General features: G+C 36.5%; 1 protein-coding gene across 1 annotated transcript in view; it reads right to left on the bottom strand.

The window, feature by feature from the left end:
• Nucleotides 1-6219: 6219 nt before the first annotated feature.
• LOC131079883 (probable LL-diaminopimelate aminotransferase, chloroplastic) overlaps nucleotides 6220-24598 on the bottom strand; it is a 237792-nt gene continuing 219413 nt past the window's right edge. The window contains exons 9-10 of the mRNA XM_058017925.2: nucleotides 7933-8139; nucleotides 6220-7177 (exon numbers count right to left, since the gene is read on the bottom strand). Of these exons, the coding sequence (XP_057873908.1) occupies nucleotides 6884-7177; nucleotides 7933-8139 (501 nt within the window). The 3' untranslated portion in view covers nucleotides 6220-6883. The remainder of the gene's footprint in view (nucleotides 7178-7932; nucleotides 8140-24598) is intronic.

Raw genomic sequence — 24598 nt, 5'->3', positions numbered from 1 at the left:
ATACCTATATAAAATAAAATTTGGACGGAATCTCAAAATCTAGAACACAAACAAATGACCCCAAAAATAATTCAAAGCACAAGTTTTAATTGTGATAACTTTCAATAGTGATAACCAATCTATGAGCTACTTTTATATATCCACAAAGATCTCTCTTTATTCAAGTCTAATAGAGGTAATAATCTATCTTCTTTACATCTATATGTCATGTATCACATGCATATTAAGCCTCCAATCCTATGCAAACAACCTAAACCAAGTTAGTTCCACAAACAAATGACCCCAAAAATAATTCAAAGCACAAGTTTTAATTGTGATAACTTTCAATAGTGATAACCAATCTATGAGCTACATTTATATATCCACAAAGATCTCGCTTTATTCAAGTCTAATAGAGGTAATAATCTATCTTCTTTACATCTATATGTCATTTATCACATGCATATTAAGCCTCCAATCCTATGCAAACAACCTAAACCAAGTTAGTTCCATAGACAAGTATTTTAGGACATTTTTTTAAGTCTACTATAATAATGCTTTTGCATAGCCAATTTGAGACTCAATGTGTTACATTTTTGCATACACAATATTTCTACTCTAGCATAACAATAGGATGAGCATAAGTTCAAATGTAAGCAATAACATCATCTCAATGTCTATATTTGAAGTATGTATAACAAAAAAATGGATTACAATATATAGACTTTAGAACACACAGATCAATCTGGCAATTGTTTCAAAGGAGACCAATAAACTAAAGGACTTACTCAACTATAAGAGTAGAGTTGTCAAATGAACTCGTCTTGATGACCAAGTAAACTCAAGGAAAATGGGGTACTTACTACCATAAATAAAAAAGTTGAATAAGATAGAGGTAACATGTGATACCATCGAATAATATCAAACAATGGCCCTCCTGTCTCTCTTCAACGGCTCTCTCGCCTCTCAAATTTTGAACATTGGTGTTGTTGTTTGTGCCAAGAATAAAGTGTGTGCCTTTGCTCCTATAGTGTATGTTTCTGCTACGACGGCCAGTAACATTGCTCACGTGCCTTCGTCCACGGATTCCCCCCCCCCCCTTCCTCCTCGCATGGGGTTTGCGGGTGACCTTCCCACACCCTCCTCCTCTATGATCCCTCTGGTTCTTCTTATGTCTGTTGTTGTCGCAGTTGGGGCTGGTGTTGCCCTCTCTCCTAGCGCAGTTGTGGTTGGCTCTGGCCTTCCCCCTCCTCCCATGGGAGTTGGGTCGGGGGGTCATCCCACTACTGAGGGCTTCGTTGTTGGGTGTACTTTGACTACTAGTGTTGCTCGCGAGGGTGTGGATGCCCAGGTAGTGGTCCCTCCCAGACCTCCTCTTACTAGTGGAAGAAGGTTTGCTCGTGCGGCTTGGTCTACCACTATTAAGGGGGTTCGTCCCCTTCCCTGTGTCAAATCCTCCCCTGTGGTGGTATGTGGCCAAGATGTTGTGGATAATATTGACTTCTATCAAAGCAATGCATTGGTGTGCGGATTTTCTGGGTTTTGTCCTTCTCTTCCAAACCTCCATCATTAGGTGAGTGACTCTTGGAAACCCCTGGTTGCTCACAACATAGAGCTCTTTCGTTGTGCGAAAGGTTTTTCATTGCATCCTTTACTTCTTCCTTGGATAAAGACTTGGTGTTGGACAAGTTGTGGGCTTGGGGAGATCACTCTCTCTGTGTCAAGCCTTGAACAACCTCTTTTAATCCCCTTACCGAATCACTGTCTGTGCATCCAGTATGGGTCTACCTTCCTAATCACCCTCTCCATTTTTGGGAACTTTCCTGCTACGAGGCTATTGTCAACTCCATAAGTCGTTTCTTGAAGGTGGATGAGGCTACGTCTTCTATGGGGCACTCTACCTTTGCTCGCATTTTAATCGACATCAACATCTCCTCGCCTCTCCCAAGGGATGTTCTCATAGTTGGGGATAGGCCATGGAGTCAGCCGTTGGATTATGAGGGCTTGCCCTTCCGCTGTCGAAAATGCTTCTCAATGGAACATCTTGCTTCAAACTATTCTCTTCATCATCATATGGGTGATGCTACTTGGTGAAAAGATGTCACTATTGACCATTTGACTGTCAATGCTTTGGATTCTACTAGCTCCTCTCATGAAGATGATGCATCCTCCCGAGATGAAGTGCCTCTTATTGTTGTTGAACCTTCTAATTATCTTGTTGTTGTTGTTGTTGTTGTCGTTGTCGTTGTTCTACAACCCTGTTCTACTTCTATTGAGCCTACTTTTGGTGTTGCTCTATTTTGACAACCTATTTCTGCATCTACTCCTGATGATGATACCTCTACTGTCTCTGCTCCTGTTGTTGTTCCTCTACAACAATCTGTTGTTGTTTCACAACACCCTATTGTGGTTCTACAACAACACTCTGCAATTGCTTCTAATTACAACCATGCGGTATCACTCCCACTTGATCTCTCTTAATGATCCTAATGATTGTATCGATTGGATTATGGTTCATCACAAGCAGAAGGGGAGGTCCTCCCCCCTTGTCCAAACCTCTCCCTATCAAGGCTTGGGTGTCTCTACCCCTCCTTGAGTTAGGTCGAGTTTGTTTATTGGTCTAACAAGCTTTCTTGTTTGCCTGTTTGACCTAGTTGTTAGGGGGCTTGCTCCCTTGGATAGTTTTTGTTCTTTTTGATAGTCTCTGACTATGTAAAGGGTCGACACCCTACTTAACGTTGTTTTTTAATCAAAAACATCTCACCCCATCAATCAAGAGATGGCATGTGCTTTATTCATAATTTATCCAAGTAAATAATATTAATTACTTAAGTAAACTTAATATAAAGTATAAAATTAATTACACTAATACCATCATTCACTATGATAGTAAAGAAATAAATTTAGGTACCCATGTATAATCTCAAAGAACCACAATGTATAAAAACATGAACCCCTAGAAGTAGAGAAGAGAAAACATATGAGATATAACTCTATCCCAACAAAGGTATGAAAAGAAAGAAAGCATTGTCCCCAAATTGTAAGTGTGTCGTGAAATCTTTACAAGATAAAGCCCATGGGTGCCTTCACAAAGAAAATAAAGTCAATGCAAAATGTCACATGGTGAATGCTATAGTGGGTTTTTTTGCAATAAATGATGTGTCTTTCTTTCAAACGAGAGAAAACTTGGCCTATCAAACTATTGAATTTCCACTCTAATGGTGGAATGTGAGGAACTAATTTGTATCATTCTTGATGCTACTCATGTGAATTGATATCAATGTCAAACTATGATTGTGCCATACAAGATTCAAGAACAATGATCATGGAAGTGGGAAATGGCTATCTAACCCCTAGAATGCACCAAACATCTATTATAATGTATAAAGGATAATGATGTGTTGGTACATTCTAGGGGCTGGATACCCATTTCCATGGAAGTGGGAATCTAAACTGATGGTAATCAAGAGTGTCAAGATCGCAATATGATTTAACTAGGCAAGAACAAAAAGATTGAGAATAGATGTGATTCTATGTGAACCTTCATTAAAGAGAAGACTAGTGCATCCAAATCCATAATGTATAATTCTACAAAATATTGAATGTCTAATAAGTAAATATCTTGATAATCAAGATGACAAGTGTGAACCTACAAAAAGGCATTTGTAGTAATGTGAGGTATTCGAGATCTCAAGTGAAGTAAATGAAGTTGGTAGAATACTTGCTAATGTTGAAGGTGTAGGAGAAGTAATAGAAGAGGTATCTATGTCATCAAAACATTCAAGACTTTCCCCATAAGCAAGTTTCTCTTCAATATCATCATCATATAAAGGATTCTCAACATCATTGAGTGGGAGAAGTATGTCCATAACTAGATCAATTGAGTGAAATTCATTAAAATCTCCATACATCTCCCTAAATGTGGTCCATATAGAGTGAAGGCACTCAATGTGTAACAAAGTCCAGAGCATGTGGTCACCAACACTAAGACCAATTATTCCCAAGATATGACCATATTCATATTTCCCCACATAAATTTGTCCATAAGTATCTAGTTCATGAATAAGCCCACATAGATAGAGCAAGAGATGAATCCATCAACAATGCTTCAAGATAACATCTCACGAGAAATAGTAGTTTCATTCTCCAAGGTAATGATAGAGGGATGATTGGTCATACCCATGATTGACTTAGATTTATCACTCCCTTAGTAGATTTGGAACTATATTTTAGTTTGTGTTTACAAAATGTTAATTGTGTTAAGCCCCCTGCCCCATAAAGACTAGTACATGAAATTGCACTTCATAAGATGGCTTGTGCACTAACAACTTTTGTTATAATGTTTTGCACCATATAAACTAGTGCATTTACAAAGTGGTAATTGATTTTCTAGAGCTTCACAATGTTCAATGGCACACTAAAGGTTGATAATATAGTCAAATTATAGCAAAGAACAAATAGCATGTATCAATGAGTAATGCTTAAAAAAGTGCCCACGTTTTAAAAACATGAAACTCGAATCCGAGTCCATTTGTTAGAAGCTCAAAAAAATAACTACACAGCAAAATTTGCGAAAACTAAAATTCTAAAAAACCAAGACATGCAATAACAGATTACATCACTGCAAAGAGTGCAAAATTGTTCCATTCTAACAAAAAAATGCTCAAAGAAAATCTTATAAATGACCAAGATAATGTATCTTAAAGTTTTGAAAACACACTAGAAAAGTATGCTACTAATTATGGGCTAGTGGCCTATGGATAGCAAACAAGCAACAAACAAGTGGTAGAGAGGCCAAGTGCAAATGGCAGACCACTCAAGTGACAAACCGGCAATGGGTCAGCGGAAAGTTGGTGATGGGCAACAATTGGAACCTTGGAGGTGACTGGGCCCAAACAAGCAAGTCCTTGATAGGCCAAAAGTGGCACAAGCTTTAGCCACAAGAAAAAGGCTTGTAGGGCCACCAAAGGTAGAAGAGAACCCAACAAGACCGAGCAAGTATGGGCACCCTACTCTACTATCATAGGGGTGGTGAAGGTAGTGAGTTCATGTGCCCTTTCATAAGTTTCTTGGGTATTGAAATGGCAGAAGGTATTATGAAAAAATTAATTAAAAGAAACTTTGTTTTAGTTTAAAGTAAAGAATATGCATGGCAAAAAGAAAAGTATACTTGTATATTACTACACATGAAGGTTGAATTTCCCTATGAAAAAAAAAAATACACTTTCTACATGTTTGACAAGATTTAACAAATTTTATATGGATTCATAAGTTTTTTTTGCCACTTTGGACACGGATGGGTTTTATTTATGTCAAAATGCTCTAACAACTGAGTTGCTTGCAAAAAAAGAAAATTCAAACCCTTCGAATATACATGTACAAGATTGACTTTAAAATGTGTGATGATGACATAATGAGTGTTTAACCTAGTTATCTTACCCTTCTAAATGCAACAAAGCTATCTATTTCTTCCCTAGAGGCCGCCCACAATGAACTAAAAATACTCAATTTTCAAGATTACAAACCAAGGCTGAAGAAGATAAAATCAATATCCCAGATAAATTATTTTGCATCTATGTTGCCCTGCTCTCATACGATATTAGAACTATGTATAAACATTAATTCTACTCAAGAACAACAATGAGATGACAATAAATCCAATTGTGAATAATAAAAATAACAGCATTTCAATAGAGATGTATTCTGATAAATGTAAAACAAGAAAATGGACAACAATATATAGACTTAAGGATAGACAAGTCAGTGTGATGAGTGTCCCAGAAGACCAATAAGTTAAAGGACTGACTCAACTGTAGTAGCAGAAGTGTAAAGTGAACTCATCTTAGTAAGAGAGTTATGGCACCTAACTACCATCAACCAAGGAGTTGAATGAAGTAAAAGGCGATATGGTCTCATCAATCAAGAAGATGACATGTGCTCATATTTCCTTATTTACACAAATATATAATAATAATTACCTAAGTAAACTTAACATAAGACACAGTAATTAATTACACCAACACAATACTCAATCACACACATCAACATTTTCACCCCTTGTCTTTTGAAGGGAAACTTACACATCTATATAGCAATAGCCTAGTCATAGTCATTCAATGAGTTCCTCAAACCATAATGCGAGCAATACTTCCATTAAAAATTAACTTTACTATCAATTAGACTCAAATATTTGACCATCCTTATTCATTTGAGTTTGCATCTTAGACAGCAACTAACCTATAAGCGAAATCTTTCAAAAGCATTTACTTTCTATCATCAATCAAAATCACAATTCCTGCAACTACAATTCTCAATTCATCTTATTAACTGTTTTTTCACCAAGTCATAATTAGTCATCGCTATAGAGCCCATGATGCTTAGCAACATAGCTACTACATCATTACTCTGATTTCTTTAAGAATGCCCTATCTTGTAGATACTAAATACAAGCCTTAGGGCAGTGGGCACTGAATAAAATTTTTTAGAGCCAATAAATTATGCCATCCAAAAATGATTCAGAATACCTTCTCTAAACTCCTTAATTACCACCAAGTACTTAGATATGCTACCGGAATTTCAAATGTCATTTTTTGAGAAATAGTTGACCAGAAAATTCTGGTGAAGCTGCAAAATAACCCAAAATTGGAATGGCATAGTTTCTTTGCCAGAACAATGCGGACATTCGAAGAGAAATGTGCAATTCTAGATCAGTGGTGTGCTGTGCGATGTGCATTCCAGAAAGAATTATACATGAATAAATGTGAATTGACAACAGCAAGGACACAAAACCGTCCAACTCAATAAAGTTGGAGATCAAGCAATCACATTTGGGACGGATCTAGTTACCTTCATTTCTTCAACAAACAAATGAATTGCTCAAGTAATTTTATGCAAGTTATGGTGTTCACTTGAAAAGAGCCCTTAACCTTTTCGAAGCTTCTAATATGTTCTCTCTGTGACCAAAGGCACTCACCCTTATAAAACTTTCACCTGCAGGTCCAAAACCACTCCCTGGAGTTGTAACTATATGTGCTTTCTCAAGGATCTCAGCAAAAATATCCCATGAATTTTGACCAGGAAATCGAACCCAGACATATGGTGCATTCTTTCCTCCAAAGACATCAAACCCAAGTGATGTAAATGTTTCCATGATGATTCTAGTATTCTCTTTATAGAATTCAACAACTCCATGCATGGCCTACAAAATAATTGAGCATCCCAAATTAATAATCACCATACGAAATATTTCAGCACTAATAAAAGTTAAAGTGAGAGGGTGTATTTCTGTAAAATGTTTGAAGCTTGGTGAGCCATAGCCAATATAACATCATTACTTTTTGGTCTCAAATAAACTTCCCTGCAGCTTTGTAAATCTCTATTTAACCAAACCCATGATTTGTTATGATAAGGCATCTGGATCCAACAGAGGAAAGATGAAAGACCAATTTGACAACAGTTACCATATCAATGACTATAAACATTTTGTTTTTTCTTTTCATATCAGCAGACCAAGTATGATTCCTACCAATTAAGTCAGTTAAATAATCAACCGAAAAAATTAAAAAAAAATAAAATTTGAAAATGATAAAATATGACACAATAGCAAACAATTGTAAATTAATTAGAAGAATATCCTTCCTTCTCATTCTTCAATTGTATGCCAGAACAAGTCCAGAGTCAAAGACTGCTAATTTCCTACATGGTACACTAAAACAAACACTCATAAACAGTGCAAAAGGCAAACAAAGCAATCTCATCTAAACCTAGAATAACTTAGCAGACCTCAAAAAAAACAGAAGCCATTGGGTATTAGTTGTCTGTTACACAGTTTCGGCACTAAACTGTGTACATTTCAATAAATTTATTAGCTGCTTTGTGTCAAAGAACAAACGATATCACAGTACATTCAGGATAATACATCTGTCAAAGAAACCTGTTTTGATGAGCACTCACCTTCAACCCTTCTGGAGAAAGGCAAGCCAATCCACCAGCTTGTGCAATATTAGATGCACCATTGAAACAAGTACACATGATACGATTGAAATCATTTGCAATGGGGAATCCATCAGAGTACCGAAGCTCATCAGGAACAACTGTCCACCCAAGACGGACACCTGTAAAGCCAGCATATTTGGAGAATGATGCAGTCTCAATCGCAACCTGCAGCACAATATACAACAATAGTAAGCAAATGAGAATACCTTCAAAAGTACAGAAAAATAATGCATTATACCCTAGACAATTTGAATATTACTGCACTACGATAGCCATTCCAGGCTTCACCACCAAGTAGGCTAATGCTTTGAAGCAAGGATAATTACTATGAGTAAAATGCTGAAGTAATCTCAATATGTATTAGTGCATCAACTTTGGCATTTTAATGTTGAGACTCTTCCTTCTATACCCTTCACTCTACCCAACTTTTAAATTTGAGTATTATAATTCATCAATGTTGAAGTTATCTAAGGATCCCTTCACATGGCATGTTGTACCAAATTTTAAATTTTCAATGAATAAAACTGAACTTTCAGCCACCTTATTTATTGTAAACCTAGGACTTACTTTTTGCACAGATACTCACAAACAAAAATTTAACAATCATAAATGTATCACCAGAAATCTCATATTAGATTTATAGGATTCATCACTTAAATCAACATAGAACATAGATCTTTTCACGAAGTAAAATGTGCCTTAGGCTTTATGACTCCAGTCCAAGTTATGGCTGCCCCGACATAATGCAATCGGAAGCATATCAAACGATTATGAATTCTTTAAGGGTCAACTGAAGCACTAGATGGTTTTCAAGTAGAATTAATCCTCTGTAACAGAATGAAGACTACACACATGCAGATGGCTGCATCCTCCAGTAAATGCAGACTGATCCTTCAGGAATACAGAGTGCAGCAGCCAAAATAAAATGTCTGCCAATGCAAATGAGATGGTGTAAACACTAATCGTAACCAAATAGTTTACTCTCAATTTTCTATTGTTCATTGGCAAATAGAAATGAAGTATGCACAATCAAACTGGAAAGAGGGATATATAGAATAAGAATAATAGATAGGAATAAGAACTTGGCAGTTGGCACTTTACTCACATACCAAAATAATCACGTGCAATGCACAATATGTATTCTCTGGCAACATACACAACAGTATCACCAAGGAAACTAACCAAGAGAGCCAACCAGCAACTTGGACTCCAGAAAACAATGATAATGCCAACGGTTGTATCTGTTCAACAACCATCTTGATGCTTCATCCTCAACTAATCAAAACTAAAACACGATGTCTAGACTTTACACGTGATTGACTAATCCTACATTACACAATAACATATAAACTGGTCAATACATTTATTTTGTTAAGTCTTTCCACGCAATAAAAATAAAAATTCTTATTATGTCTTCATCAAATCTGATGCCCATGGACATTCTGCCATTTCAATACCAACATTCCATAAAATGGCTATAAGTGGTTTACAGAAGCCTACAAATCAAATGATAAAGGGCTCAAAGCTATGCTCCCTGTGCAAAATGACTCAGTATCCTATAAAAGACATTTTGGAACACAGGGTCAGGTAGGAAACGTTCCCATCCCATCCCTCTTTTTACCAGTTTTAGCAAATGTTCCCAAGTAGTAAAAAAAATCCCAAGAGACAGCTAACCATCCTCTACAGCCTAGCTGCATTTTGGGTTTTTTTTTCCAAACACAATTTTGAGGGGAAAAAAGGGATGGGGGAGCCCACAAGGACCCCCACACCCCTTTAAAGGACTAGAATCAATATCTTATGCCCAAGGACATTCTACCATTTTGAAACCAACATTCTACAAAATGGCTATAGGTGGTTTACAAAGGCATACACCTCAAATAATAAACACCTCAAAGCAATGCTCCCCAAGGACACATCCCTACCCAAAATGACTCCATCCCCTATAGGAGACATTTTGAGGACACGAGGAAGCATAGAAAATGTCCCTCCCTCATTCCTCTTTTTTGCAAATTTTAGGAAACGTCCATCACGCAATCAAAAAAAATTTAGGAGGTGGTTAACCATCCTCTACAGCTCAAGCACTTTTGGGAAAAAAATTTAAAACACAATTGTGACAGGCAAAAAAGCATTGGGTGGTCCCACAAGCACCCCCAAAACCCTTTAAACTAATCTAAACCTCAAACGACCCCCAAAACAACTAAAAACTAAAAACAAACTCATTTTGATATTTTTCAATTTGTAAAGAAGAGAAAGAGGAGCAGAAACGAGAGAATGGTAGTGGAAAGAAGGCAACGACATCATATCCATGTCATTAAAGGTAAGTTTACGGTTTATCATTCATTTGTTCAAATTCTTTTACATTTTTCTGGGGTTTTTTGAAAGCTTGAAACACTTAGGGAAGGCTTTTTGTTCTCTATCTACACTTGTAGCTGTGTTTTGAATTCATAGAAAAAAAAACAATTGGCAATAGTGGGAGTAGCAAATGAAGAGATTGGAGTTCAAATATAACAAAGAACTAAAAGTTATAAAAGTATGACTACCACTAGGGGTTTTTCTAAGAATGAGTATAGCAGGGACTACAAGTTCAAGTACCCATTTGAATGCCCATTTGAACTCCTCAAAACCAATGGAAAAGGCCCATTTAACTCAAAAAAATCTCTCTTGAAATTTGTAACACGCATAAGCAAAGATGAAAAAAATCATGTTCTCCCTATTTCAAACAAATGTTCAAATATTTTATGGTTGTTGGTCACTTATTTGTCCCACTTAGAGAACATAAGCTATGCACCACCCTCCTTGATAGAGAATATTTTAAGGAAGGGGTGTTGAAGAAGAAATGAGACAAACTTAGATAAGGGATGGCTACTCCATCATCATGGATGGGTAGGCCGATATTAGAAATTGACTAGTCATCAACATCATCATCACATGTTTAGTTGGCTATTATTTTCTTAGAGGTATTGATAGCTTAGGGAAGAGGAAGGATGCAAACTTCTAATTTCAAATTTTAAACGATGAATTAGGAAGATTGGAGCATCTAATGTTGTAAAAGTGGCAAGTGATTCATCTCGTATATGTAAGTTGTCTTGATAGTGGAGTGTGCTTACTAAAAAGCACACAGAGAATACTGGGAGGGGAGGAAGGGGGGTGTGAATCAATATTTTAAAACTTTTAAAATGCATGAAACCACATAAAACATACAGAGAGAAAACACCGAATTTCACGTGGAAAACCCTTTCAGATAAAAAACCACAGCACATCAATAGCTTTAAATTATCAAATGAGCACCAACTCTAATTACATAAGTGAGCACCAACTCACTGAGAGCACCTACTCTCATCGAAGCACCAACTTCATTCATATTTTTACATCAAATGATACATTGATATCAATAGCAGCACATGCATTCATTAAACCTCCACAAGTCTCGACCTCAAGGTTACGCTTCAACAGCAAAGTCAATGATAATCAAAGTGAAGCACTTCAAGTATCCATATACCAAAGAATGTAGTTCTGTTTTGTTGACACCAAGTGATCAGAACAATACTACAAACCTTCGTCTCCTCTAGACAAGTAAAATCACCTCTAGTGAAGATTATCAATGACCACCAATATTTTGGAAAAAACAATTGCTCTTTACACCAGTCCAATAGAACCGCATCAGCTCTCAACAATCTAAAAAGAAAAAATAAATCAGAACTGTGATAGTCTTTTATTTCTTGTATATATAATCTCAACCAACCACATTTATCCAAAACATCTTCTATATCGGCAGCTCTATCCAACTTCAAACAACACATCCCATGAGCCTTTTCACCTAAGAACAAAACACTAATATCGTCCCCTTTTTAAGGAAAAACGCATATGTATGTTTTTTTAGAACAAGACAACATAATCTTTAAATAGACACCCAATAAATTCTTATATTAAACCGCTTTTCTTAACCAATAAAGGAGGTGACCTGTCAAAGGCAAGATAAGAAAAAAAATGTTCCAAACGCACCATAGGCTAATATTCACCGCCCCACTCAAAGACTTTAACAATTCTGCAAGCCATCGCACCAAGGAAGGATAAACGGAGGCACCACAATACAAAGTCAAAAAAACCATTACAAAAACAGTAGAAAGAAAAGTCGCACCTCTTAAAAAAAAAGTTACAAATCTGCAAACATTTAATTAATGTTGTCGCACAAAGAGGGTAGGAATTCTAACACCATTGAAACATATGAAATTTGTTGCCATTATCCAAAGACTATCGCAGCCCATAAGAGTTTAATTTGATTCCAAAAAAAAGATGTCCTTTTGAAAACTCAACGGATGACATGTCAATCTGATTTGGCAAGATAAGCCAGAAAGCAAGTGACTTGGACAAGCAGCCAACTCAAGCTGACAACCACATAGCTCAAACACACAACGGGGTAGCTCAACCAGACAACCAGGTAGCTCAACCAAGCAACCAAGTAGCTCAACCAAATAATTGCTAAACAACCTTGATCATCAACCTTTGACATCAATGACAACATATTCAACAATCTTTCCCTTTGTCATTGATGGCAACTCCATCTGAAACCAAACCGAAACAAAAACTTCTCTAAAATAAAATTGCTCCCCCTGACTTACTACTCCCCCTTTGACATCAATGACTGAAACCAACATAAATAACTGAAATGGGGCTGAAATAATATGACAATGAAAAATCCCTCGAAGTCCAAACAGCAATTCAATGATGGAGTGGAATCACTCCCAACTTTTCACTTCTGATATCATAAAAAATGTATAGAATGTTAGCAGCCCTACTTGCATCAGCTATATGTTTACCATCTTTACTGAAAATTAAAGTGTCCTTGATCACACAATTGACTCACACTTAATAGATTGTGTTTCAAACCTTCTGCATATAAAACATTTTCAACTTTGGTCTCACCATCATCCAAAACAACTGTACCTTTACCTTTGATTTTAGCAAATGTATTGCCACCAAAACTTACCTTACCTCCATCAGTGCTTTTGAGAGTGAGAAACTTACTCTTGTCTCTAGTCATATGCCTAGAATAGCCACTGTCAACATACCATATGTCTTTTTCATTTTGTGCAAGAAAGGTTGTTTGCACAATCAAGGACTCTTCTAAAGAAAACTTATTTCTCCTTCTTCCTCCAAAACTTAGTAACCTCCTTTGCTTTGTCCTCTTTCTCAATCTTCTTGCTCTCCTTACAGGAATCTGCCATACCATTTTTACAAACTTTTGTAGTGTCACCAAAGTTATTGCATTTATAACATATAGCATTGTAGTTCCTTGGAGGAGCAAAAGAGCACTTACTCATAAATCTAAAGTTATTTCTTGCAAACATTCTAAAGTTGATCACCTTGTGTCCAAAATAATTGCAAGAGAAACAATAAGCATAAAAGAAAGAACTGTTAAACACGGTCATATGAGCTTGCCTTGAGAAAGGAGGCCTTTTGAAAGCATTAGTTCTAATTCTTGATGGCAAATTCTTTGTGCTATCCACGTTGATCATTTTTTGTAGACTTAGAACTTTGACCTTATTCAAGACCAACTCCACCTTTATTAGTAGACGATTTTTGAGAGCCAATGACATGAAACTTTTCTAATTTATCTTCACATGATTCAAATGTGTCAAAAATTTATCTAACTTTCTAAGTGAAACTATTTCAACTTCAAAACCTCTCACAATTTTCTCCCTTGAGCTTAAGCTGATTTCTAATTTCTTCTATTTTCTTTGCTTCTTCAACCTGAACCTTTAAATCAACTCTCAATTTTTCTGCTTATTCAAGAGCTTGAGATATCTTGGTTTTCGTTTCATTCTCCTCTTGTAGCAACAACTTCAAGTTCTGATTTTTCTTTCAAATTTCACTTAGTGCACTTATTAGCTCTTCTTCAAAATCAACTTCTCCTTCTTCATCAAAATGATCTCCATCTTCTTTATTTTCAGCTTGTACCTCTTATATGGCCATGAACAGCATTTCTTCACTTAAAAAATCTTCATCATTAACATCGAATGAATAACTTTCTTCTTTTAAATAGAAACTTTTTTTGAATTTCTAAGATTTCTTCTCTTTTCCCTTATACTTCTTAAGGTTGAATTTGAGCTTCTTTTCATAGTTGTCATCCTCACTTTTTGCATCAGGACATTTAGCTGCAAAATGTCCCACCTTACCACAGTTAAAACATTTGAAAGGTAACTTGCCTTTTGCCTTTATATTTGCCAAAACCTTTCAACTTTCTAATGAAATGTGTTTCTTCGAAATCAAATTCTTCATCAGAACTTTCACTAGATGCATACTCCTTGTCTTTTCTTTTCTTCGACGCTTTGAAGGTTGCCTCCCTTTTGGATGAAGAATTAGAGTTTGTTCTCATCTCAGAATGCCATGAAACTTATCAACAGTCAACTTATCAAATTTTGTCATCTCTTCAATTGTTGAAACCATCAAATCGCAAAGGAAGAGATCTTAAAATTTTTTGAACTACAGTGGACTCCTCAACTTTTTCTCCTAAACCCTTAATAGAGTTGACAACTTCACCTACTCACAGAAAATAAGTAGCAACATTTTCCTCTTCTTACATCTTGAGAGTTTCAAAAATTCTTCTATAAGTTTGAAGTTTTGCTTTCTTAACCTTGTCATCTCCTTCATATACTTTTTGAGGTTTCTCCCAAATGTCATGAGTTGTATCACAATGCATGACTTCCACCAATTTTGTCTCTAACAAACCACATAAGATTGCATTCATGGCTTTAGCATTATTTTCAAAATCCTTCTTCCCATTAGCATCCGTTCGAGGAACTGAAGGTTTTGTATAACCAGACACTACACTATTCCAAACATCAAAACCAAGAGACATTAGATAAGTACGCATTCGAACACTCCAGAATGCATAGTTGGAGCCATCAAATAAAGGTGCTCTATTTGTAGCAAGACCTTCAAGAGAACCCATGTGCAATCAAGATCAACCTCCAAGCATTTAAGCTCTATTTCTGAAGGAACCCTACTCTGATGTCAATTGAAAAGCACACAAAAAATACTGAGAGGGAGGGGGGGTGGGGAAGTGGGGGCGAGGGCAGGGCAAACGGATAAATCACTATTTTATAACTTTTAAAATGCACAAATCCACATAAAACATATATAGAGCAAACATTAAGATGCAAACACCAAATTTTACATGGAAAACCCTTCCAAGTAAAAAACCATGGCAAATCAATAGCTTTCAATAATCAAATGAGCACCAACTTAGAAATACATAAGTGAGCACCAACTCTGATTACATAACTAAGCACCAACTCACTGAGAGGACCTACTCTCCTCAAAGCACCAACTTCATTTAAAAATTTTACATCAAATGATAGACTGTTATCAACAACAGTACTTGCATTCATTAAACCTCCACAAGTCCCAACCTCAAGGTTAAGCTTCAGCAACAAAGTAAATGATAATCAAAGTGAAGCATTTCAAGTATCCATATACCAAAGAATGTAGTTCTATTTTGTTGACACCAAGCGATCAAAACAATACCACAAATCTATGTCTCCTCTAGACAAGTAAAATCACCCCTAGCGAAGATTATCAATGACCACAAATGTTCTAGAAAAAACAATTGCTCTTTACACCAGTCCAATATAATCACATCAGCTCTCAGAAATCAGAAAAGAAAAAATAAATCAGAGTTGTGATAGTGATAGAGGCGAAGATATTGATAACTTCCTAGCCAGGATTCGCAAGGAAAAAGAGAACAAGAAGGCGAAGATGTTCTCTAGGATTACTAGAGATGATACAAGAGCACACATTGCACAAGTGGTTGTCCCGACAGGTGATAAGACTAGAGATGTGATCACTCCTATGGATTATCAGGTTACCACAACTAACGTTGGACCTACTATGAAGCAACAAGAGTTTCAAGAGTTGAATGATATTGTCAAGGCAATTGAGGCACGATTAGATAAGGCTATAGAAAAGAAGGAGATGCTAGAAATTGAGAATAGGGGACTCAAGGAATGTATTGGAGGGATAAATTCCTTAAGGCATGAGGATCCTACCTTTGTCTCACCCATTGCTATTGCTCATGGATCTCCTTTTGATCATGAGGCAATGAGGAATACATATCAAGAGGTTGAAAAATGGATAGAAGATATTTCAAGACAAGCAGATGATTTCCTAGCTCGATTCGTTCAAGCATATGATAAGACAACGATGCTCATATTTAGGATGCAATACTTTGAGGGAGTGTGGGAAGATTTCCAACCAATGCAAGAAAAGACTATTCCTTGACTCGAGGTGTTGAAACAGATTCCTACTTCTACATTGATCCTGGAGGGAGTTGTTCAAGAAAGCAATGTGTATGATTTCCATGGATGCTATTGTTGTTTGGCCATGAGAAAGTTAGTGTTTGGTCATGCAAGGAAAGAGTGCATGGAGATGGAGGGATCAATCCAAGAGATACAATCTAGGATCCTCACATCTATTGAAGAGTTATTGGGACAAGATGTCCAGGCTTCCAGCAATTTGAATTTGGAAGAGTTGAAAGAGAAGATGAAGTTTTTTACTTCAAACAGTTGGAATCCATAAGGAAGAATCAGCAAGATGACTTGGTTTCTCTTATGATTCACATCAACAACTTGCAGAAGCTTATGCCAGGTTGGAAAAGCATTTTCGATGCTTGCTCAGATACCTTGGATGTGATCGATTTGTGGTAGGAAGGTCTACCAAATGTTACAATGGAGGAACTCAACTCAGCTAGAGAGAGGGATGCAAGCCAAAATCTTTTAGAAGATTCCCTACTTGATGATTAGGCATCATCCCATTGGACCCCATTTTTTATTCTACCTTTTGATGTAAACCCCAATTAGGGCAATGTTGGCATAATCTCCACCCTTGATTCTAAATGAATCTTGGCCATTCATTTCAGTTGGATACTCTATGTAAACCCTTTTTCCTCTCATTTGTAAGGGATATTTTTTAAAATTGTCACCTATATGCTGTTAAATTGAATCTAATCATTGAAGTTTGGTGATTTTATTGAGATTTTGAAGCATTGTGTGGTTCTCATACCTCCAAATTTAGATTAGAATTTGTTTCATGTATTTTTAGTTGAAGGAAAGAAATTGTTGAGTGCATTCATATGAAATTCGTTTTATTCATACCACTAGCTTCTTGTTGATTGTATGTTTGCCTTGTGTGGTCAACTGGAATCAAAATTTGAACTTAACTTCAATTTGTGTTTGCTCATTGATATGCATCCAATTGATGGTGTTAGTGTTGTTAGTATAAATTTGAACATCTATAAATTACCCTAGATGATTGCACTTGGCTTGTGTTGAGTTGTTCTTTGATGACAATACCTAGCCTAGTTGAATTTCATTGAATCATTCACTATCTCTTGCATTCTAGGTTTAATATAGGATTAGAATAGAACTTCTAAACCCTACCGCTTTTGCATTTTATTTGAGTATCTTTGTTAGAAGTAGATTAAGAGTTGGTCTTGAAAAATCACGTCATTTACAAATCATTGGCAAACCTACTCCATCCATGATAATTTTGAGTTTTCAAGAACAATTATGTAAGTCTCTTTGTGCATACAACAAAATCACATTCGCCATTGAGTTACCCACATGTCAAAAATTGATATTAGAAACCTTGGAATCGTCTTAGTTGATCAGATATTTAGCATCTGAGGTGATTTTGTTCAAGAGAGGATAAAATACTTTGGTATTTTATTCAGTGTTAGAGGTGCCTAAAACACACATCAACAGGTCTCTACTTATTTAATTTTCATGTTGTTAAGATGAATGGAAGAACTTTGTGCATGATCAATGGTGAAATTCGTATATCCATACTACTAGAATTTTGATGATTGTAAAGTGTCATGCATGGTCAACTAGACCCCTCTTATTCAAATGTAACTTCAATTGCTACTTGCCTCATTGATATGCATCGTCTTGATGGTATCTATGTCTATGTTGGTGATTTGAACATCATTTTGTTCTCCTTAGAAGATCACACTAAGCTTTGTGGAGTTGTTGCTTTGCATGTCAAAGCAAGGCTTAGTTGTGTTTCACCAAAGATTGTCCATCGTTCGTACTTTCTTAGGATTAGATTAGAATCCCTAAACCCTATCTCTTTTGCCCTTTTATTTTCCAAGCAAGTAGTTAGAATCTAAGTTCCAGCAACATTCAAGCAAAAGTTCAAGTATCAACGTAAGTCCCCCTTGTGATTCCAGCGAAATCACATCACAAAAATTGAGCCATCTACATGTCAAGACTTGACAATAGAAACCTCGGAGTCATCTTGGTTGATCATCTAATTTAGCATCCGAGGAGATTTTCATCGAGAGAGGATAGAGTGCCTGCATAGTGCATAAAAACACATCAGCAATGAGTCTAAAATGAGTAATTCATTTTGGAAAGAGGCAGCCCATACTACTATTTATATTCAGAATAGAGGGCTGATTAGAGAAAAGCATAACAAAACACCATACGAATTCCGGAAAGGTAAAGCTGTTTCAATTAAGTACTTTAGAGTTTTTGGTAGTCCTTGTTACATTACGAGAGTTGAAGACAATCTAAATAAATTTGATCCTAGAGCTAATGAAGGTATCATTTGGGATTACTCTTCTAAAAGTAAAGCTTATAGATGCTTTAACAAAAGACTACATAAGATCGTTGAGACACATGATAAGTTAGAAAATGGTGATGATAGCACTCAAAAAGATGGAATAGGTGTCGTCCAAAAATCTTCATCACATGTACAAGCTGGGACAGCAAGTGGAAGTCATAAAAATGCATCAAAAAGTGTTCAATGAGAGACAAAAGATACTTTAAATGAGAATACATCTTCTGATATTTAGTTTGGAACAGCAGATGCAACCACTGAAAATGCACCTGAAATTGGTCAAGACAGACTACATTCAGAACATTTTTCAAGACTCCTTCCAAATTTGTTCAAAAGAATCATCCTATTGATCGAATTTTGCAAGAAGACAGACCTTGTAATGTCCCATTCCTAGGTGATAGGAAGTTGAGCAAGGATTGGCCTATCATCTGGTTCCCCTAGGCCAGTTGAGTGAAGAGGGAACCCATTCAAGAGTCATGGAGCTTTATAGGGGGCTTTTTGAGTTGATTCAGACATTTAGACGACAATTCCTAGTTTTTAGGAGGGATCCCTATTTTTTAGGGAATGACTAAGAGTTAGTTCTAAGGTGTCTAGAAACCATTTTGGATCATTTGAGACCATCTCCTAAATTTTAGGGAGGGGTCCTATTTTTTAGGAAGGACTACCAGTTGACTGGTTGACAACCCGGAGGGCCATAGAGCAAAACTGGTTCGCTTTTGAGCAATCCCAAATGTTTGGAGATAGTTTCCTACTTTCTAGGAGGATTCCTATCTTTTAGGGGGATCACTGCCAGTTAGCCAGCAACACTCAGAGTTCATCCATGGACAAGTGGCTTCAGTCAGAATTCAATTCGGAGTCCAGATGAGTAGCTTTTGAATTATTTGGGAAATATTTAATATTTCCCAAGTTGAATTAAATAAATAATAATAAAGTAAAATAATATAATCACTTTATATTATAATAAAGTGGCCCCTTGGAACATTTCTCTAGAAGTTATGGATATTATAACAAAGTGGCCCCTTGGAACATTTCCCTAGAAGTTATAACTTAAAGGTCATATCTTAATAATATGGCCACTTTTAATGAGAAATTAGACCCTCAATGGGTCAAACCTCTTAGGGGAAGGTATTTTTTAATAAAAAGAAACATTTTAACAAATTTTATGATGCCAAAAGTACAACCCTAACCCCAAATTCGAATTAGGGTTTGAGGCATGTTAAAAAACTATTTTGGAGGCTCATTTTGGCATTACTGTTATTCATTTTTTGGAGATTACTTTTCATCAGCAGGTCTGCAACATGGTTGACTGAGATTTGAGAGCAGATTGGAGACGAAAACCTCCATCTTTGGTGACAGAACGTAGCCCCTTTCACTAATTCAGCATTTGGACACACAAAGAACTTCATTGAGGGCCATTGAGGGCCATTGAGGGCCAAAAAAAAATCAGAAGTTTGCAGGGTTAGACATCAATTATAGGGCTTTTACATCAGGTCTAAGCATATTTGGATGATCTTACCAGCAATCCAGACATTATTCCAGCAGATCATACCATTCCCAACGAGCCATACATCGAATTCTTGCCTAGAGTTTGTAGAAAATAATAAGGGTTTTAACTCAGCCAATTGCACTAAAATTCATTGTTGGCAATTAGGATCAGCAAATAAGAAGTTATTTTGGAGAAATAAGGTCATATGTGATTAGCATATTCAATAATACAGGGAAAATTTTTCATTCCTAGAGGGCCACGCCTGGCAAAGAGTTAGAATTCCACCTTCATCAATTGTTTTTGGTAATTCATTTTAGGGTCAATAAAGTCAATTGGAGCTGTCATTCCATTCAGGAAGCTCATATTTCATTATATATTGAAATTCAGTCAAATAAAGAGGCTCAACCAGGCAGGCACAGAACACCTAGTATGCAAGTTTTCTCATTAAGTGGGAACCAAAAGTTATTCTTGAATTACTATTAGTTTAATTTCATTTTTGCATTTACTTCCATTATGCATCATTCAAAAACCCTCTGAAACGTATAAAAACCAAAAAAATTATATCGCTGGTCAAAGATTCAGTTGAGACAAACCAATCAGATTTGTGCCAATCCCTAGTGGGCATCTTTCAGCCCTAGAGCTACAAGAAGAAATGTAAATAATTGCGGTCGAAAACATCTCTTTGCTGTCTATGAGTGAACATAAAATTTTTGAAGAGGCAGCTTAAGACAAACATTGGGTAGCAACCATGAAAGAGGAACTTGATCAAATTCAGAAAAGTGGAACATGGGAACTTGTTCCTAGGCCCAAAGACAAGAATGTGATAGGTACAAAATGGGTCTACATAAACAAATTGAATGAGGATGGCCAAGTGGTTACAAAATGGGTCTACATAAACAAATTGACTTTGATGAAACCTTTGCTCCTATTGCACAATTAGAAGCAATTAAAAATGTTTTTGGCTTTTGCTTCTGTTAAAGGTTTTAAGATTTTTCAAATGGATATCAAATCTGCTTTTTTCAATAGTAATTTGAATGAAAAAGTGTACATAGAACAGCCTGATGGGTTTACACTATAAGAAAATCAGAACTATGTTTGTAAGTTAAAAAAGGCTCTTTATGGCCTTAAACAAGCCCCACATACTTGGTATGACAAACTTGATAGTTACCTACAGCAGTAAGGTTTCAGAAGAGGGATAGTGGACAGCAACCTATATGTTAAAGAAGGTAAATTCATGTTAATTGTTGTAGTTTACTTTGATGATCTAATTTTTGGTAGTGATTGCGTAGAAATGTGTAATGTTTTTTCTACCAATATGAAGAAGGAAATTGAAATGTCCATGTTGGGTGAGTTGTCCTTCTTCCTTGGTTTACATATTCATCAATCTGATAAAGGTATTTTTATCTCTCAAACAAAAAACATTAGAGAGATGTTGAAAAGGTTTAAAATGGAAGATTGTAATCATGTGAGTACTCCTATGGTAACAAGATGCAAACTTAGTAAAGGTGATGAGTCTCCAAATGTTAATCAAATGTTTTATAGGTCTATAGTAAGAAGTTTGTTATATGTTACAGTTACTAGACTTGACATTATGCAAGTTGTTGATTATGTTGCTAGATTTCAGGCCACTCCTAATGATACTCATGTTTATGTAGTTAAGAGGATCTCCAAGTATCTTAAGGGTATCTTAAGAAGATCTTCAAGTATCTTAATGATACTTATACTGATGCAGATTGGGGTGGTTCAGTTGATAATAGAAAGAATACAAGTGGAGGTGCTTTCTTTCTTGGTGGTTGTCTTGTTTCATGGTTGAGTAAAAAACAAGCTTCTATTTCATTATCTACAAATAAAGCGGACTATATTGCAGCAGTGTCATGTTGTACACAAGCTCTTTGGATGAAATAGACATTGAGGGACATTAAGGTAGAATTCAATCATCCTATTTCTATCTTTTGTGATAATACTTGTGCCATAAATATTTTCAAAAATTCTATTATACACTCTAAAACTAAACATGTTCCTATTAAATATCATATTTTGAGAGAGCAAGTTAGCAATCAGCAAGTTAAACTGGAACATGTTTCTACTGAAGAGCAGATTGCAGATGTGTTTACAAAGCCTCTATCAAAGGAGACATTTGAATATTTAAGGGAGAAATTAGGAGTGACCTCACTCCACTAAATCGTAGATTGGACTAAGGGGGAGTGTTTCATTGTTATATTTTATGAGCTCCATTTCCGTCATCCAGATTTGTTTTTGTCATTGATGTTAAAGGGGGAGTAGTAAATTAGGGGGAGCAGCTTTGTGTCAGAAAAGTTTAGGTTTCAATTTGGTTGCAGATGGAGTTGCCACCAATGACAAAGAGGGAGTTTGTTGCAGTTTTTGTCATTGATGTCAAAGGTCAGTTGATGAGTTTCAGAAAGGAGATTTTAATTTTGGTTGAGTTGGTAGCCTGCTTGCTTGAGCTTGTTAATTTCATGGTTGAGTTGCACGTGTGTCAACTTGAGCTTCTTCCTGTTGATGTGTATTTTGTACGACCAAACACAGAATAAAATACCTAAAAGGTACCTTATCCTCTCTTGAGCAAAGTTCCTGACTGCTGAAGATCTCGCTGAAGGATCAGTCAGAGTAACTCCAAGGTTCTGTTATGTAGGGTCTCTACGTGTGGATAAGCTCTTCGCGGTATGATGTGATTTTGCTAGAATCACAAGGGGACTTACACTCAATGACCTAAACGTCTGATTTGCTAGAATCACAAGTCCTATTAACTAACTGGAAGACAAACAAATGACAAAAGATGCAGGGTTCAGGATGTCTACTCTACTACCTATAATGCGAGAAAATGGATGAATGACTAGGTGGAGTCCTACTGGGCTGGGTCTCACCATCAGGTTGAACAATTCAACACCAACTCAGTGCGATCTTCTAAGGGGTGCTTCCAACATGTTCAAATCGTACACCATCAGACACTGATCACCATTCAAGATAATGCATGAACAATAGACGTGTAACGACTTAAGATTAAGCTCATTTTATTCCAGTTGACCACGCAAGGCGCACTTACCATCAGCAAGAGGCTAGTGGTTTGGATTAGACGGATTCCACATAGGTGCATTCAACAATTTTCTTCATTCAATCTAATCATCTACCATCTAGAATTGAAGATTCAACAAGAAACCATGCATATTGCAAGAAACGACACACTTCACCATTACTTCAATGAAAATGGAGTTTATTTACAATCAATGGCAACAATTTCTTGCCTTGTCCTCCTATTCTACTCTAACTGCTATTCTATTTGCTATTAATCATTAGCTATTCTAACCTCTATGAACTAACTATTAACTTCCTAGCTTTTAATGAAAATAGAGGAAATATGAATTTCACTCTGGACCCTTCCAAAGGGTCCAAAAGGGTCCAGAGCGAAATTCACTATAATCCTCATTTGCTACCTTGAATGGGCTTACAACCTGGTTCCTCAAGTGAAAAACAATCTATATTTGCCTCCAGGAGAAGATTGAAGTTTGAAAAATGAGCAATTAAAGCCTAAATCAAGATTTTCGCTCCTGACCCTTCCAAAGGGTCCAGAGCGAAAATCAACCTAAGACTCATTTCTGGCCTTATTTGACCAAATTTTGATTTGCAAGGCATTTTGAAGGGAAGAGTAGACATGTTTGGACGTTGGAAATGTTTGAAAGCCTTGAAAAAATGAAAGATTCTAGCCAAGAAGGTGAATTTCGCTCCTGACCCTTTCAAAGGGTCCAGAGCGAAATGCCTTGCAAGCCTATTCTTTTGACCTTGTTTTGGCTTAAGACCTTATCCCTTGGGTGAAGGATGATGTTTAGTTACCTCTTGAGGTGATTTTGAGTTGGAAAAAGGAAGAATCAAGCCCAAATCATGATTTTCGCTCCTAACCCTTCCAAAGGGTCCAGAGCGAAAATCCTCCTAGACCTCATTTCCTTCCCTATTTGACCAAATTGTGATGTCCAAAGCATGCTGAAAGGGGAAATGGACATGATCTTGCCTTTGAGAGTGTTTGGAAGTTGTGAAAATGAAGGATTTTAGCCACGAAAGGAAATTTCGCTCCTGACCCTTCCAAAGGGTCCAAAGCGAAATTCCTTATAAGCCTACTTTTTAACCTTTCTTGGACATGAAACCTTGTTCCTAGGGCAATGAAGAATGAGATTCTACCTTGCAAAGAAGTTTCAAGTTGAAAGAATGATGATTTTGGGTCAAGAAAGAGATTTTCGCTCCCGACCCTTCCAAAGGGTCTAGAGCGAATTTTCTCAAAACCTCTCTTTGCTATCAGTTTTTTGCTAGGTCAAGTGTGGGATAAGGTAAAATCAAGAGGAAGTTGCCCCTAAGAGTGACTTTGAGTTGCTAGAAACCATGAAAGATGAAGGAATTGAGCCTAGAGGTGATTTTCGCTCCTGACCCTTCCAAAGTGTCCAGAGCGAAAATCCTTAAAATCATCTTTTATTCCAAATTTTGATCAAAGCCAAGCTTGGACAAGGGTGT

Source organism: Cryptomeria japonica, chromosome 10 (assembly GCF_030272615.1).
Source record: "Cryptomeria japonica chromosome 10, Sugi_1.0, whole genome shotgun sequence".
NCBI lineage: Eukaryota > Viridiplantae > Streptophyta > Pinopsida > Cupressales > Cupressaceae > Cryptomeria > Cryptomeria japonica.
The sequence above is the reverse complement of the archived record's forward strand: the minus strand, read 5'-3'. Positions and strand labels throughout refer to the sequence as shown.